Source organism: Rattus rattus, chromosome 13, assembly GCF_011064425.1.
Source record: "Rattus rattus isolate New Zealand chromosome 13, Rrattus_CSIRO_v1, whole genome shotgun sequence".
Classification (NCBI taxonomy): Eukaryota; Metazoa; Chordata; class Mammalia; order Rodentia; family Muridae; genus Rattus; species Rattus rattus.
This window is the reverse complement of record NC_046166.1, coordinates 10,488,776-10,505,709: the sequence shown is the minus strand read 5'-3', so window position 1 is coordinate 10,505,709 and position 16,934 is coordinate 10,488,776. Positions and strand designations below refer to the sequence as shown.

Genomic DNA, 16,934 nt, shown 5'->3' with positions numbered 1-16,934 from the left:
GCCGCCCATGGCTCATATAATGAATTCACTTACTTCTACAACACAACATCAGCGTTCTGCCTTCTTTTTTTTTTTTTTTTTTTCCGGAGCTGGGGACCGAACACAGGGCCTTGCGCTTCCTAGGCAAGCACTCTACCACTGAGCTAAATCCCCAACCCGGCAACATCAGCGTTCTGCATGATGTGTGTCGTCATGCCACACACCAACAAACACTGCTCAAAAAGCTACAAATTACAGTATACACAAAATTTTCAGGTCTTATGAAAACAGAGTCACTTGATTACATATAACAAAGACTTTTAATGGTTTCCTCAATGGCTATCAAACTGGTTGATCTCTGGGTTGCATACTGGGTCAGAATGACTGACTTTAAAAATTGCTGTTTAATAGCTGGGCATGGTGGTACAAGCTTTAATCCCAGCACTCAGGAGGCAGAGAGAGGTGGAGCCCTGGGGGGAGGCTGGTCTACATAGCAAGTTCTAGAGCAGTTAGGCCGACACATAAAGATTCTGTCTCAAAACACAAACAAACCAAAACTAAATCCAAAAAGTTGAATGTCTTGGGTTTAACTTACTTTTTGCATTATATATCTATTAGGTATTGCTAATATATTGAGGGTCACATTAAAATTCACTCGGCAAAAATGGGTGGTGGGTGGCAAAGTTTACGAAGCCCCGATGCAGAGAAATACCTGTACAGTCTGTAAGTTCAATATTTGAAATGAGAGAACTACTGATCAGAATGTAGCACACATCTTTAATTTCAACAATCAGGAGGCAGGCTCATCTGTGAGTTCAAAAACATCCTGGTCTACATAGTGAACTACAGGTCAGCTAAAGTTATATTGGGATCCCAATTAAAAACTACTAATTTATCATAAAATATAGACACCATTCTCATAATTTACTCATAATTGTCAAGTACTTTGAATTGCAGACAGAAAGCTTCCAAAGTACAAATACTTTAAATTTAAAATATTTTACTTTTAAAATTAGTATCTATTTATTTCTTTAGGATCTTTCTACATGCCCTGGCTATGCTGAAATTCACTATGTAGTTCATGCTGGTCTTGAACTCACAGAAATCCACTGGCTCTGCCTTCCAAGTGCTGGATTAAAAGTGTGTGCCAATACAGTCAGCTAGTTAAAGTATTTTAAATAAAGAAATAATGGGTGACCTAGTAAGCAGCACCCTAGATGGAACAATTTTATTTATGTATGCTAAGAGCTCTTCCATGTTTTAAAAACAGTACCTAACCAATCTACTTAATCAGCAATTATACACTCTAAAATTCACTGTCAGTAAAGTGTAGCCTATGCTAAACTAGATTGTCATTCAAAATCACCAAGGACCACAACACAGTCACCCAACAGTGTTATTTTCCAAAGTTGAGTATTTTTAGTTGAGCTTATAATCTGACTCAAAAACTAAAAAGACAAAAGCATACTAACTAAAACAAAACCATGACTGTGTTTGTTGATAAACAAGTTAGTATTTTTACCAGAAACAGAATTCTATATTAAGAAAACTATACAGTCAGGTACATATAAACATACCTGTATGCACCTTTGATTTGAAGTAATAATATACAAATAAAAGCTTTTGTTTTTAGACAAGGTCTTATTTATGTAGCCCACACTGGCCTTGAAATCACAATCTTCCCTCCCAATTTTATGATCACAACATATCCAGCGATACATATGTATCAACATATCCAGCGAAACAATACAATCTTAAAATAAAAAGCCCATTTACTGACAGTTGGTTTTGAAAAGAATCCTTACAGCTTCAACTCAGACAAGCAAAGGTAAACCCCAGGGTATTTAAAACAGCAGGCCAGTTAGTTATGTATCACAAGCAGAGAGAACTCGCCCGCCCGCCCGCCCGCCCAGCTGTCCGTACTTACACTCTCCAGAACTCGTAAACATCTCTCTGCTCCCCATAACGAGGCTACTAGTTTCTCTTCATCCTCATCTCTACTTAAATGATCCACACACTCTTTCACTAGGCAAAAACAAATGGATAAAAGTTAGTATATGAAAGTTCAATGAAGTATTTCTTAGCTAACATCAAAAGTTACCCAGACACATGCTATGAATATACTATGAATATGTATATGCTAGAATGGGAACATAATTTATACACTGAATGATAATGGACTTCATAGGATCATGTATCTGGAGGCCTAGGCAATAGTTGTGTGACTGTTTAGGAAGGATTAGGAGGTATGGGCTTGTCAGAGGAGGCCTGTAATATAGATGGATTCTAAGGTTTCAAAACACCCAGGAAGTTCCCAATCGTCTTCCTCCTCACTTCTCAGTGCTTATATAAAGGCGTGAACTCTTAGCTACTGCTCCAGCACTTGCCATGCTCCCTGCCATGATGGTCATGGATGTACCCTCTGAAACTCTAAGTTCACAATAAACTCCTTCTGTAAGTTGCCTTGATCACGGTGTCTCCGATTGTTGTGCTTACAATACAGGGTTTCTCCTCTGTATAGTCCTGGCAGTCCTAGAACTGGCTTTGTAGACTAGGCTGGCCTCAAACTCAAAGATGCACCTGTCTGTCTCCCAAATACTGGGACTGAAGTTATATAACTGTTGTGTTTGTGTGTGTGTGCACACAGAGCTTTATCTACAATATGTATGTATATATGTATACAAACCTTTATCTACAATATGATCCAGACCACCCAGAAGCCGGAGCTCTTCTTTAAACCAATCTCCTGCTCGTTTGGAAGTGAGGGAGAGCAATGTCTCCATAGCTAAATGACCAGTCTAAAAAATCAGAAATACCATTAATGAATACTGAGGTGTAAAATAATTTTTTTTTCTTTTTTCATGATTTTGAGATAGGATTCTCTGTATATCCCTGGCAGTAATGACTCACTCTGTAGACTAAGCTGGCCTTAAACTCAAGAGATCTACCTGCCTCTCCCTCTAGAATGCTGGGATTAAAGGCATATGACACCATCACCAGGTTAGAACAATTCTGAAGAATTAACCTTAGACTTATTTTCTTTACTAAAATGTAAAGTAAAAAATACAATAGTGAGTACTTTTATAGATGAATAAACTAATTTTATCAGAATAGTCTACACTAAAGAAACTGGGGTTGAACTATATGGCTTGCTTTTATGAAAAAAATCATTTAAAAGTAATCAGATGTGGCATTATTGATTTCGTTTGTTTGTTTTTGGAATTGGGGTTTCTCAGTGTAAATAGTCCTGGCTGTCCTGGACTCATAGAAATATGCCTGCCTCTGCCTTCTCAATGCTGAGATTAAAGGCATTCCCGCCATGCCTGGCTTCTTTTCTTTTCAATAAATCAATATATTAAATTAACCTACCAAAAAGAATGCAATAAAATAAATTTCAAAGTGGGAAGTATGGGAATGTCAGTGGCCCTAAATGTTCAAACCCAATGGTCATTAATTTAAACAGACTGAAGTTAGAGTCGTAACAATTTGGGTTTTTCTGAACAGAGTAAACACGAGCATTTCCCACGTGCTCATCAGTGAACCACAGTTTTTTCTTCCACTTCTCTGCTCATTATTTTATTTTTCTGTAAAGTTGGCTTTTTTAAAAATCATACTATGCCTTAAACTTTATACTATAGGGTTATGTAGCAGCTAGGATATTTCTTATCCTAAGTGTGTGTGTGTACATATGTGTATGAGTGTGTGTGCACATGAGCGCTTTTCTTTATGAGCCCATGGTTTTAAAGCCTAAAGCCACTTCCCAACAGAGATTAACCTGGTTGTTGATGTAATGAAGGAAGTGAAGCCTAGCAGAAGAAATGACCAGCAGACTGAAGGCAGTGAGTGACTTAGCTATCCTTCAGCCTGCTAGACCACCACAAGGAAAAATAATTAACAAAGACTTAAAAGCAGTTTTTGTCTGTCCCCTGACTCCAACACAAATTTAAAACCTTCAAGAGAAAATGTTTCACCTTGTCAGGTATATTTGAAGCTGAAATATATTACTTAAAAATAAAACAAGGCTTACCAGTGAGAATCTTAGATTACAAAGTTAGAAAGATCTAAACATTTTAGTAAGTTTTTTAGAGACAAAGAAATTTTTTGTTAGGATAAAGAATTAGAATTCAGTACAACAAAATCATTTAGTTGGGTTCATTTCTCAGTCTATGTCTTGCAAATAGTAATTTAATGACCAAATTTATCAGCTCATGAGTCTTTTTTTTTTTTTAAAGATTTATTTATTATCTATAAGTACACTGTAGCTGTCTTCAGATACACCAGAAGAGGGCATCAGACCCCATTACAGATGGTTGTGAGCCACCATGTGGTTGCTGGGATTTGAACTCAGGACCTCTGGAAGAGCAGTCAGTGCTCTTAACCGCTGAGCCATCTCTCCAGCCCAGCTCATGAGTCTTAACAGTGAAGTTGTGGCCTAATGCTACAATCTTTTAAGAAGGGCGCAAAATTTTTACATTAGTAAAAACTCTTATACTTCAGGCTATATTCAGCATACATAAGCTAACCTTTTAAAAAAAAAAAAACTTTTTTTTAAAGCATTTTTACTTAAAAAGCATCTTTACTAAAATAATCCTCTAGAGCAAAATCACTAATGAGACTATTGTTAACCATTAGCACTGTAACTCAGTTTAAAGTAGTATTACTATTAGCTCTTCATGTTATCAACAGCACAAATATATTTAAAAAGTTATGTTTTAATTTTATAAGTTTTTTTTTTTTAAGACAAAGTTTCTCTGTGTAGCCTTGGCTGCTGTGTAACCCACTTTATAGACCAGAGTGGCCTCAGACTCAAAAACCCGCCTGCCTTTGACTTCTCAGTGCAGTGATTGAAAGTGTGCACCACCACTCCAGGCTGGCTATACACTTGATTAAAAAGAAAACAAACAAAAACACCTTTAAAATATATAAAGACGGGGTTGGGGATTTAGCTCAGTGGTAGAGCGAATGCCTAGCAAGTGCAAGGTCCTGGGTTCGGTCCTAGCTCCGAAAAAAAGAAAAGGAAAAAAAAAAAATAAATAAAATATACAAAAACATACTACAAAATTAACTAGACCCAAACAATGTCACTAAACCATTTTTTAAACAAAGCAACTTACTAAGCCTACTGTATAATTTTACAACATACTTAAGGAGAGCTGAGACTGAGTTGGAAAAGAGAACCCTGAAATAGTTCTGTCCTCTGGTTTCAATCAAGTAAAATATTTAATATACTGTCAGAATTTTTTATGCTGATATTTACTTACCCTAACAAATTCTCTAAAACAAATCAAATTCATTTTTAAAAATATTATTTGACAGCAAATATGTAAAACCAAAATGTCAACAAATAACAAAAATATATTTATTCAATTATATACTAAATTAAAATTTTAGGTTCAAAATAATTTTTATAGTATTAAAATTAATTTTCATTTATAGCTGAGTAGATTTCCATTTAGACCATATTTTATTTATTTATCTGTTGCTGGAGATCTAGGCTAGGTACACTTCTTAGCTATCACTGACGGTACAATAAAACAGACATACAAGTATTTGTGTGGTAGGCAGAGAGTGGTAACTGAGTTCCTGGATAGGAGGAAATACTAGGAAGGATGAGCCAATAAAAACAAAAATTGGGAGAAAATATAATTATTTTAAAAAATTGGATGTAAAAATCCCGAGTGAACAAAAATTACAAGTTTTAATAATAGAACAACACTGCCCAACTCCCAAGCCAACCTAAAGGTAACAAACATACTGGTAACATGGAGGATAATTCATGTGCTGAGAATAACTATTTTCCAGTGCTACGAAATAAAGAGCACATTTTGAATCTGAGTTTTAAAGTCGACTGGCTTTTCTCACATTTGTAATTTTGTTGTTGTTGCTGATCAGAATCCATAAACTCCTTAATAAGTCTATAACTGAACAGATTGAGAACCCTCAATCACTGTGACTATTAGGTCTGGAAATTTTTGTAGCAAATGTTGAAGTTTTCGCAGTTAAGCAGTCAATAAAAAGAAGTTTTATGTTAAAAAAAAAAAGATTGGATTATACAACAATTGCTGTTTTTTTTCCTCTCTCTTCAAAACCTTGGATCAATGATCATACTGGCCTCATAAACATTCAGACTATCTTCAGCCACTGGGAAACTGTCTGTACTCAGAGTAAAGGCAAACACTGGCTATATAACCCTACAATGAGGGTACACTGCTCCAAAAATGACAAATGGCTCCAAAAGGACAGAATTCCCTCTTTTAGCCTCCAGATACCCTGAGATAGTCTAGAATTAAGAAAAAAAAAAAAAAAACCACCAAAACCCAAAAAAATGTGTTCATAAATTCTCCAAATTCTGATTTCTGAAATTTCTAAAAATTGTGGTTGCTAATAGCTGAAATGTAAGAAGAAAAAGGAAAAAATTTTGCAAATTTTAACAAGAAAAACATCTATTTACTAGAAAAACCAAAACTAAGAAAGGCTCAAATATGAGCAAGTTTAGTGATTTCAGGAGTGCGCTGGCTAAGGTTAAATCAAGCTATAGTCATCTGAAAGGAGAGAACCTGTCTGTAGCCCGCTTTCTTAATTAGTGACTAATGGGAGAGGGCACTGCCTCCTGAGCTGTGTAAGACAGCAGGCTGAGTAAGCCGTGAGGAGCAAGCCAGTGGGCAACACTCTTCCATGGCCTCTGCAGCAGTTCCTGCCTCCAGATTCCTCCCCTGATTTCCCTCAGTGATGGACTGTTACCTGGAAGTGTAAGTTGAAATAAATCCTTCCTTCCCCAGACTGCTTAGGTCATGGTGGGTCATTTCAGCAACAGTTATACTAACCAGAACAGAAAATTATTTTCAGAGCTAAACTTTAGTAGAAAACTTCGTAAACAAAGGCCATAAACAAGACTGTTAAAGGTTAGATGGTTTGTCCGAACTCACAAAGCCTCTGTAACCAATCAGACTTTCTAAACATAACCTTCACTTGTTACAGGAGGAAACAACCCACCGTTATATTCTCTAGATCAAGATGCTTATTGTGCACGGTTTCGCAGAGTCTTCGGATTTTTTCTTTGATCTTGTTCATGTCTTTTTCATTCAGTAGCTTAGCTGAAGAAGCATCTTGTTCCAGTTCCAAAAGCCGAATCATGAGATCTAGGCTGGCCCTATCAAGATCCATGTTCAAACGATCTCTACTCAATATGTACATGAGAGCAGCTGTACAGAGGGACAGATTCTTCAACAGACCCCAAAAGAGAAATATTCATGAAAGCAATTACTAACAACTTCAGAAACAAGGACATTACTGACATTTATAAGCTAAAACGTCTAAAATTCCTATTACTGGTTTTGATGGAGACCCGGATAAATCACTGCTTTTTTTCAAAATATTCTAGGGAAACATATCCATTTAATAAATAAAACCCTGACTGAAATCAGTTTTTTCCTCTTTATCATCCTTCTCTATTCAATGTTCAACTAGATTTAAATTTAACTACCCATTTCTTTGAACAGTTTTTCTAAATGAGGTATTTATAGAACATTTTATGTATTATGTAATATATGTTCCTTTTTGCAATATACCTTTAATGTTCTTTGTAGCATAAAAATGTCGTTTTTAAAAAAAAAACAAAAAAAAAACCAGAAACATGAATGTGTTTATACTTTGTATCAAAACACAGTTTTTCCCTCTGTAAAATATAGACAACTGAGCTTGTCACCAGTATACAGGGGACTGAAATAAGTTTAACTGGGGGGGGCAAAGAGATTACTCAGCGGCTAAGAGTGGGCATTAGTTGTTCTTCCAAGGGACTCACTCATGGCTCACTCATAACCATCTCTAACTCTAGTTCCAGGGGTTCCAATGCCATCTTCTGGCCTCTGCAAGCACTAGGCACAAAGCTAGTGCAGACATACACTCAAGCAAAACACACTCATAAACTAATAACTTAAAAGGAAATAAACATCGGTCCCCGAAAAAAAGATAAAAGAAAAAAGAAAAAAAGGAAAAAAGAAAAAAAAAGGAAACAAACATACCCGCCATTTCTTTTGTTTCAGTTTTCCAGACAGGGCCGCATTACATAGCTCTGGCTCTTCTAGAACTCATTATGTAGACTAGGATAACCTCAAACTCACAGAGATCAACCTACCCCTGCCTCCTCAGTGTTGGAATTAAAGTCATGCACCACTACACACGGCTGGATTGATTTCTGTTTTCTTTTGTTTTGTTTTGATTTTTTTCCGGAGCTGGGTACCGAACCCAGGGCCTTGCACTTGCTAGGCAAGCACTCTACACTGAGCTAAATCCCCAACCCCGATTTCTGTTTTTTTAATGGTTTAATCCAACAATATTTTTTAATTAAAGGGTCTCACAACATAATCCTGATTGGCCTGGAATTCACTATGGAGACCAAATGAACCTGGAGATCTATTGGCTTAAGTGCCACTAGGCCTAACATCTTTGTTGGGTGTGTGATTTTAGTTCTTGAGGCACAGTCTCACTAGGTAGCACTGGAATTCACTGTGTAAACCAGGTATGTCAGGGTAGCCTTGAACACATTAAGGTTACGTCTGTTTCTGCCTCTCAAGTCCTGGGATTAAAGATATGCATTTGACAGGATCTCATATAACTCAGGCTAGCCCTGAACTCATTATGTACTTGAGGATAACCTTGAAGTTTTGGTCCTCCTGTCTCAGCCAAATACTAAGATTACAGGCCTGCACAATACCTGGTTTATGTCACACTAGGAGTAAGACTCAGGGCTTCATGCCTATTAAGCAAGCACGCAAACTAACTGAGCTACATTCCTTGTCCCTAGTAACTGCTTTTAATAAAACATTAACAAAATGTGCTTAAAATACTCAAAATGGTATGTCTTAGATTAAGGTTAGCACAATCAGTCTTTGGTAGACAAATACCCTAAGAATGCATTCTATATCCAAAAAGTCAACCATTCATGCACAGATCAAAAATATAAAAATTATACTTGTATTTAATATGTATAAACATTTTCCTCGATATTATTTCCTAAATAATATAAGAACAACTAACATAACATTTAAATTTTATTAGATTTTCAAGGTAATGGAGAAATGATATTATAAGGGAGAATATATAAGAATGTGTAAATATTTAGTCATATTGTCCTAGAACCAGTTATTAGTATGTCCAACAATATATGTGTATAATTAACCATTTGATTGTGACTCTGAATTGTCCAAAGTACAGACTCTCTAAATATTACTTTTTGTCTTTCTTTTTATTTTAAAATTTAGGTAGGGGTGGTGTGCATGCGTGCGTGTATGTCTCTGTGTGTGCATGAATGTCTGTGTGTGTGTGCGCGTGTGTGCATGTGCACATGCCATATAGATGTAATTGCTCAAAAAGACTAGAAGCTTGGAGCTAGAGTTATAGGTGTTTGGGAGCTCCCTCACACAGGTGAAAACCAAATCGGGACCTTTATTGCTGAGTCATCTTTTCAGTCCCTTTGATTAAATGTTTATAAAGCATTTTTTCTGGAAATTAGAATGTCACAGTGAAGACCTTAAGGACTCACTAAGTTAAAAAAAAAAAAAAAAGTCTTAAGTCCATACCTAACTGGTCACTGAAGCAAGCAACACATTTCTTGAGCCTTTTTGTCCTCATTATTCTGTGTCTAGTACAACCTGGGTACAGAGGAAGGCTCACTTGCTTTAATTTCATTATTTTTAGTTTTAGCAGAATTGTATTAGATTAATTTTGTGGCATTCAATTTGTATTTAGAAAGTAATTTCCTTTCAGACAAGAACACCTCAATATATCATTACTGTCAGGTTTGGTAATGACTCTTTTTCTAACTGAAGATCACATTAAGAGTTAACTTTGGGTGGTTGATCCTTATCATTTACTCTTTTCACAATGCAACTGTTTTCCAGAACCAACAATGAAATATTTTAAAGTCATGGCTATATTTCTTCTTTTTTCAAAGATTTATATATGTTTAATATATATGAGTGACTATCTGCATGTACACCTGCATACCAGCAGAGAGCATCAGACCCCATTACTAATGGTTGTGAGCCATCATGTGGTTGCCGGGAAGTGAACTCAGGACCTCTGGAAGAGCAGACTGAGCCATCTCTCCAGCCCCATGGCTGTATTTTAAAACTCTTTTCTATTCCATTACTATCAAACAATATTCAAAAACTTCTGAATAGAGGAAATCATTTTTATAGTATATTCAGTATAATATGTTAACTAATAAATGAATAGTATTGTATTTTCCTTTTTATTTTCTTTCTTTCTTTCTTTCTTTTTTTGGGAACTGGGGACTGAACCCAGGGCCTTGGGCTTGCTAGGCAAGCACTCTACCACTGAGCTAAATCCCCAACCCCCATGAATAGTATTTTAATATAAACAAACTTTTCTTAAGAAAAAAGTCTTGAGAAAATAAAGCAAAAATGTATGGGTATCATCTCTACTTATCAAGCAAATAAAAAAACTTGAATTTTAACTCACATGGATAAGAAGGTGTTTTCTGATATAGATAGAAACTATAATTTTTTAGTTACAACCTCAGAAACTTAAGAAGACCTACCTGATGGTGCTGGGAATCATCTAGAGTTTTAAAGACCATTGCAACCATCCCATGTGCTCTCAGATGCATTCGAAAACTGGGCATGGCACATTTAGTAGCCAAGCTGATAACACTAGAAGGAAACAGACTATGTTAAGGCAGCTAAAAATTGCTAGGACATTAGCTGTACTTTGAACAATTCCAAACAAGAAGGAAGTAGAAGGCTTAAAACACTGTCAACACAAAATATAAAAACCATGGACAAACCAAATTGTTAAAACATGTACCAAGGCTTAGGGTATGAATGGGCATACTACATTTATAAAATGAATAGTATGGTGTCTGCTGTGCATTCCCTCAATCACCAGTTCTAGTTCTTATTCATATTCATAATACTGCTATTATTTTAAGAGCAGAAGCAGTTAGTTATATTTGATTGGATATATTTCAGCTGACTATAGATAATACAATCAGGTCAAGGTATACAATCGATTGCCATATGTAAAAGATGACCCACGTAACTGCTCAAATCAATTTATCACTTAGTGGCTAAAATTCTGAGATTAAAAAAAAAGAAAGAAAGAAAAAAGAACAACCCCACTCAGCTTATTTAGAATACTATTTAATCTTTTAGCATCTGGAAACTGAAGCCTAAACCATACAAAAAGGAAACATTTCAACATATCATTAATTATCAACAACAGAAAAATTTAAATGCCTAGCTTTATTACCAAATTTAAACCCATCTGGTTGAAAAACTTAATGACATAGTATACACAACATTATGAAACGTACAATTAAGATCTTACCTAAGGCAACGTGTGTTTAGAGGCTGAGTACTCTTTAAGCCACTTAACAAGTATTCAATGTCATCAGTGAACTCTTGATTTTCACCAAATTCCACCACATCATTGAAGTGCTTCACGTGCTGAACAACAGTATATAACTGCCAAGAAAAAAATAAGCCCACCTCTCTGTAACTTTCAACTAACATATTTAAATCTAGAGGTTACTCTATTTAATAAAAGGCCTATAAAATCATTCATTAGATGATGGCAACAAAAATGTTTCTGAGTCACTAGTACTGGACAAGGAGCACGTTTGTGGTTCAGACTGGGGCTAACTGTTACACATAGAAATCTATCCGCGTGCAGTGAGACGGTACAGGCTGCTTACTTCTTTGTCTTCTTTTCTGCATTTCAGTGCAGTAACTATTTCTTGGTAGGGCTGAGTAGGTATTGTCACAGTTTTTATCACTTTGAGTGGTGGTGCAGGAGCCTTAAAAACTCCATCATCTTTTTGATTTGGTTCCTTTGAAGACAGCCTCACCTATTAATAAAGGTATTAAATTAGTTGTTCTAAGCAAATATATTTTAAAAGGTAACATCTTGTCTATGTGACAAATGTAGATTTTAAAAAGTAAATGATTTTATTTTTAAGAGGGGAAGAGGGAGGCTGCTGAAAAGTCCTACAAGGTAATTTAAATTTCATGCACTAAGACTTAAATATTGTTTTACACACAAAAGAACCACTTGATAAATACTTCTAGCTTTTTAAAAATTTTACATTTCATATAATTTCTTTGCTTCTAGGGCTGTTAACAGAATAAAGAACCACAATTGCATGCATAAGTAGCATCGATAAGCAGTTAGACAGGGCTTCAGAAAAACTACAGCAAAGTAATCACAGAAGCATAGGAAACTAAAGCAAATATAGAACAAAAATACTAAGTTGTAAAACGAACAAAGCATGTTTCAGAATCACAAATAATTACTAGCATGTATGATGGTGACATCATAATCAACTTAAGAAAAAACATTATACTGTGTTCTATTCTTAGAGGTCTATTCTTAGAGCTGAGGATGAATATTAGTCTTTGCACAAGGCCCTGGGTTCAGTCACTAGCAACACAAACACGTGACCCTCCATCCTCAAATTTTTGTTACTGTTCTTTTTTTTTTTTTTTTCTTTTTCCTTTTCTTTTTCTCTTTTTTTCTTTTTTCTTTTTTTCGGAGCTGGGGACCGAACCCAGGGCCTTGCGCTTGCTAGGCAAGTGCTCTACCACTGAGCTAAATCCCCAACCCCTTTTGTTACTGTTCTAAGAACTCATTCCTTTGGTAGCTCAAGGTGTCCAAGGCTTCATCTCCTAGTTACCTGGATTATGGGTAGCATACATAGGAGAATATTTTACAAAAAGGTTTGGTTTGGAAAGTATTAATTGAATGTAATTTTAGCTTTATGAAAAAGAAATTTAGGGATTAAAATAAATAGAAGATATACAAACATAGATACCCGGGTGGAGGTGAAGAACACCTTTTTTTTTTTTGGTTCTTTTTTTTAGGAGCTGGGGACCGAACCCAGGGCCTTGCGCTTCCTAGGCAAGCGCTCTACCACTGAGCCAAATCCCCAACCCCGGTGAAGAACACCTTTAGCCCGAGCACTTAGAAGGCTCTTTAAGTTCAAGACCAGCCTGGTCTACCAATGCAGCCAAAGATAAACAAAGAAACCCTATCTCGAAAAAAAAACAACAAAACTAACCAAACAAAAAAGAGATATACAATGGTAAATATTCAGGCAAAACACTCTTATACATAATAAAATAAAGAAAATAATTCTTTTTTTTTTTTCTTTTTTTCAGAGCTGGGGACCGAACCCAGAGCTAAATCCCCAACCCCAAGAAAATAATTCTTAAAAAGGCAGAGGCCCCAAACTTTAAAAACAACAACAACAACAACCACACAGTATAGTGTATGGTCTACAATAAAGCTTTGGGAGAAAGAGTGAGGTCTTGCTATGCAGTCTTTGTTGGTGACAAGGTGGTGATTCCTACCTCAGTCTTCCAAGTACTAGGACTACAGGTATGAGCCATCATGCCTAAATTTATTATAAATTCTCACGATCAATAGGCTAGAAGTGGGCAAAGGGTCTGTCATGCAAGCATGAGGATCTGAAGATTGGATCCTTAGTATCTATGCTCTTAAAAAGCAAAGCCAGCACCCCAGCAGTTTGTGGTGGAGAATGGTGGATCCTTGGAACTCACCAGTCTAGCTAAGCTGGCCAAACTTGATGAGACCTTTTCTCAAAAAATTAGACACAGAAGGCCAATGAGATTACTTAGCAGGTAAGAATGCTTGTCAAGCGAGCCTGACAAGCTGCGTTTGATTGTCAGAACTCACATGCTAGAAGAAATTACTCATAAACCTTATCCTCTACTGAGTATATATACACCTGTACCCTCACCCATAACAATACATACTAATATCACATAAACACAAAAATCAATACTAACAATTCATATAAGGAGTAATTTTTCTTAAACCCTAAATATTATAAATTCTATGAAAAGTGAGTCATGATTAAAAGCTTTGGTTTTTTGTTGTTTAGTTTCTGAGATAAGGTCTCAGTATGAAACCTAGATTGGCCTTGAGCTCCTACAAAGTTTTAATTTGTAAAGCTTTTAATTATAACTTTATAAGAACAAAAATTAAGATAGTAACTATCTAGATTAATTCCTAATTTATTTTAAAAGAAAAAATTTACTTACTGTGACACTCTGAGGTTTTACTACTGGTGGTCCAGGCAGTTCCTCTGAGTCTGGATGGTTCCAGTGCCTGGCATTATATACAGCTTTTGTAGGTGACTAGTAAAACGAGAGAAAAAAGTCAACTGCTTCCATCTCACTCTGTATCCCTTACAAAAAGGTCTCATTTATATAGAGTACTGAAATGCATAAACATACATCTTTGGACCAAAAACAGGGCTATTACCATACCTATGCCAGACATAATCACTTTGGTATTTAGCAAAGAATTGATAATTGCTCTTCTGTGCAACCCATTAACCAGAAGAAAAAAAAGCACTTGAAATTGTTAAGACACACACACACACACACACACACACACACACACACACACACAGATTATATACAGCAGTTGTCTAAGAGGAACATAAAAACAAAGAGCAAGTTTATGTTTCATGTACTCTATACACATTACCCAGAAAACCTAATAAGGTCACTGCATGAATCTATCTATACATTAGACATAATGATGAATCATCACTTAATGCAAATCTATGTCCTAAAAGTAATGGTAACAGAAGCTTTTTTTGTCTAAAAGGTCATTGAGTACAAGTTCTAGCAGTACCATCCTAACAGCTGGAGTTAAGTTTCAGGACTTAACCTACATAAAAAGCTGTATCTAGAAAATATGCATCCGGAGTTCTAGTATTTCTATAGATCTGCCGAGAAGCTTATATAATAAGCTAACCTAGAGTAAGTGGCACAGCAGTAACAAGAACAAGAGGCCTCTCACCTCCACATATGCCCCTTCATATGTATGTGCCTACATTTTCACACACATTCACATACAAAAGATAAGTAAATGAGTGTTCCTTCTAAAGTAAATGTTTTAAAAGTCTAGTATACAGGATGTGGTGGTACACACCTTTAATCCCAGTAAGAGGCAGAGACTTGTGATCTCTGAGTTTGTGGCCAGCCCCAGTCTACTAAGCAAGTTCTGTACAGTCAGGGCTACACAGGAAAACCGTCTTGAAAAACCAAAACCAAGAAACAGATATAGATAGATAGATAGATAGATAGATAGATAGATAGATAGATAGATGGATGGGATGGATGGATGGATGGATGGATGGATGGATGGATGGATGGATGGATGGATGGATGGATGGATGGATGGATGGACGGACGGACAGGAAGAAGGAGGAGGAGAGAAAGTCTAAGATTTAATATATTTAATTCAACATATTCATTACCAAAACTTTATTGCTTATACTTGGTCATTCTTGCTTCATAATTTTCCAACAACAGGAATCAGACAGTTTATAATAGGCAGAAAGAAGTTCCTTCCATACTCATGTAAGTGAAATTTTATAAAAGTAGACGTGAATTACCCTCACAAGATACAATAATCTAAAGAAGTTCAGTGTACTAACATTTGTGAATTCCATGCCAAAATTACAAAAGCATTCATATTGAATGTTCATAGATTATAAACTGTCTTGATTTTTTTTAACACAGGCTATTGTACTAGTAAATCAATTTACTTAAAATTATGAAAAAAGTCTCTCAGTTTTAGCATTCTGAATTTCAGAACCAGAATAGTAAAACCTATAAATTCAAATGCATAGAACTACATTTGTATAAAAAAATGAAACTTTTATTTTCAAAAGGAAACTGATTTCAAATAAAAAAAAATGACAAGACAGAAGAGCAATACCATTTTTTATTCTTCAAAGATGTATCGATACTAAATTTTGTCCTTCTAACCTTCTAGTTTTTGATCTAATGATTGTTTATGACTGCAATCTTCCTTTTTTTTTTTTTTAATACTACACGGGTATTTGCACAAAAACCTACTTCATATTCCTGTTCCCATTACTCCTATACACCAGATTTACATTAATTAATGACTTTTCTGGGTCACAGGAGCACACAATAGATTTAATGTAAATTCTAAAACCTAGCTCTCTATCCATGTTTATCTCAGAAAAACACTGTACACGTTTTATCCCTGTTCATTATTAAATCTTTTATTCGAGCAACCTCTAATCCCTCAAGTATACCCAGAACCCAGTCCACGATTATATGCTTCTGGTATAAATCTATGTCCTGGGTTGAAGTGTGGCTGGTAGTACACCTGCCTACCATGCACAACGTCCTGGTGCCAACCCTAGTACTGTAATAAAGTCACAGACAGAGAAAGGTATTTCAAAGAGCAAAAATTCTACTGATTTTTATCTTTTATGTTTTTAAATTTTTTATGACTTGTGTTTTGCCCTCTTACAGATATGTGCACATGTTACTGATAGTTGGGAGTTGCCATGTAGGTCCTGAGAATTGAACCCGGGCCCTCAGAAGAACAGTCAGTGTCAATGGCTAAGCCAACTTCCCTAGTCCCCTATTCTATTTCTTTTAAGAACACATTAACACTAGGTAAAAATCACTGGATTAAGAAAAAGGCTAATTCTCCATAGAACAAAACAACAGGGAAATACAAGATTCTTAACTAAAACACTGTAAGATCAGGCAAAACACTAACTACTATTTTAAGTACTAAATTTTACTAATAGCTATTTTAATGCTGGGCTACACAATATGAGTCCATCACATTTAGGTAAAAAAGGGAATCTAGGGGGTTGGGGATTTAGCTCAGCGGTAGAGCGCTTGCCTAGCGAGCGCAAGGCTCTGGGTTCGGTCCCCAACTCCGGAAAAAGAAAAAGGGAATCTATCATACAGGGACTCAGACCAACAAAGGGAGTGCTGGCACTGAAATGTTAAGAGTCAGGAGGAAGGACTCTTGTTTTTTTTTAAGTTGGCATGCCTATAATCTGAACACTCAGAGTTAAGATTAAGAGCACTTGCAGTAAGGTCAGTCTGACTTACACAGAGTTTAAG

At 35.9% G+C, this 16,934-nt stretch overlaps 1 protein-coding gene across 4 annotated transcripts in view; it reads right to left on the bottom strand.

Moving 5' to 3' along the window:
• The window catches only part of Wapl (WAPL cohesin release factor), a 69,212-nt gene that overhangs the window by 14,211 nt on the left and 38,067 nt on the right, over positions 1-16,934 (bottom strand). For 3 of the 4 annotated variants that reach the window (XM_032919417.1, XM_032919419.1, XM_032919418.1), the window contains exons 5-11: positions 14,064-14,159; positions 11,696-11,848; positions 11,329-11,465; positions 10,541-10,652; positions 6,973-7,200; positions 2,666-2,777; positions 1,907-2,004 (exon numbers count right to left, since the gene is read on the bottom strand). In XM_032919417.1, coding sequence (XP_032775308.1) covers positions 1,907-2,004; positions 2,666-2,777; positions 6,973-7,200; positions 10,541-10,652; positions 11,329-11,465; positions 11,696-11,848; positions 14,064-14,159 — 936 coding nt within the window. The remainder of the gene's footprint in view (positions 1-1,906; positions 2,005-2,665; positions 2,778-6,972; positions 7,201-10,540; positions 10,653-11,328; positions 11,466-11,695; positions 11,849-14,063; positions 14,160-16,934) is intronic. The other variant, XM_032919420.1, reaches the window with a different exon arrangement.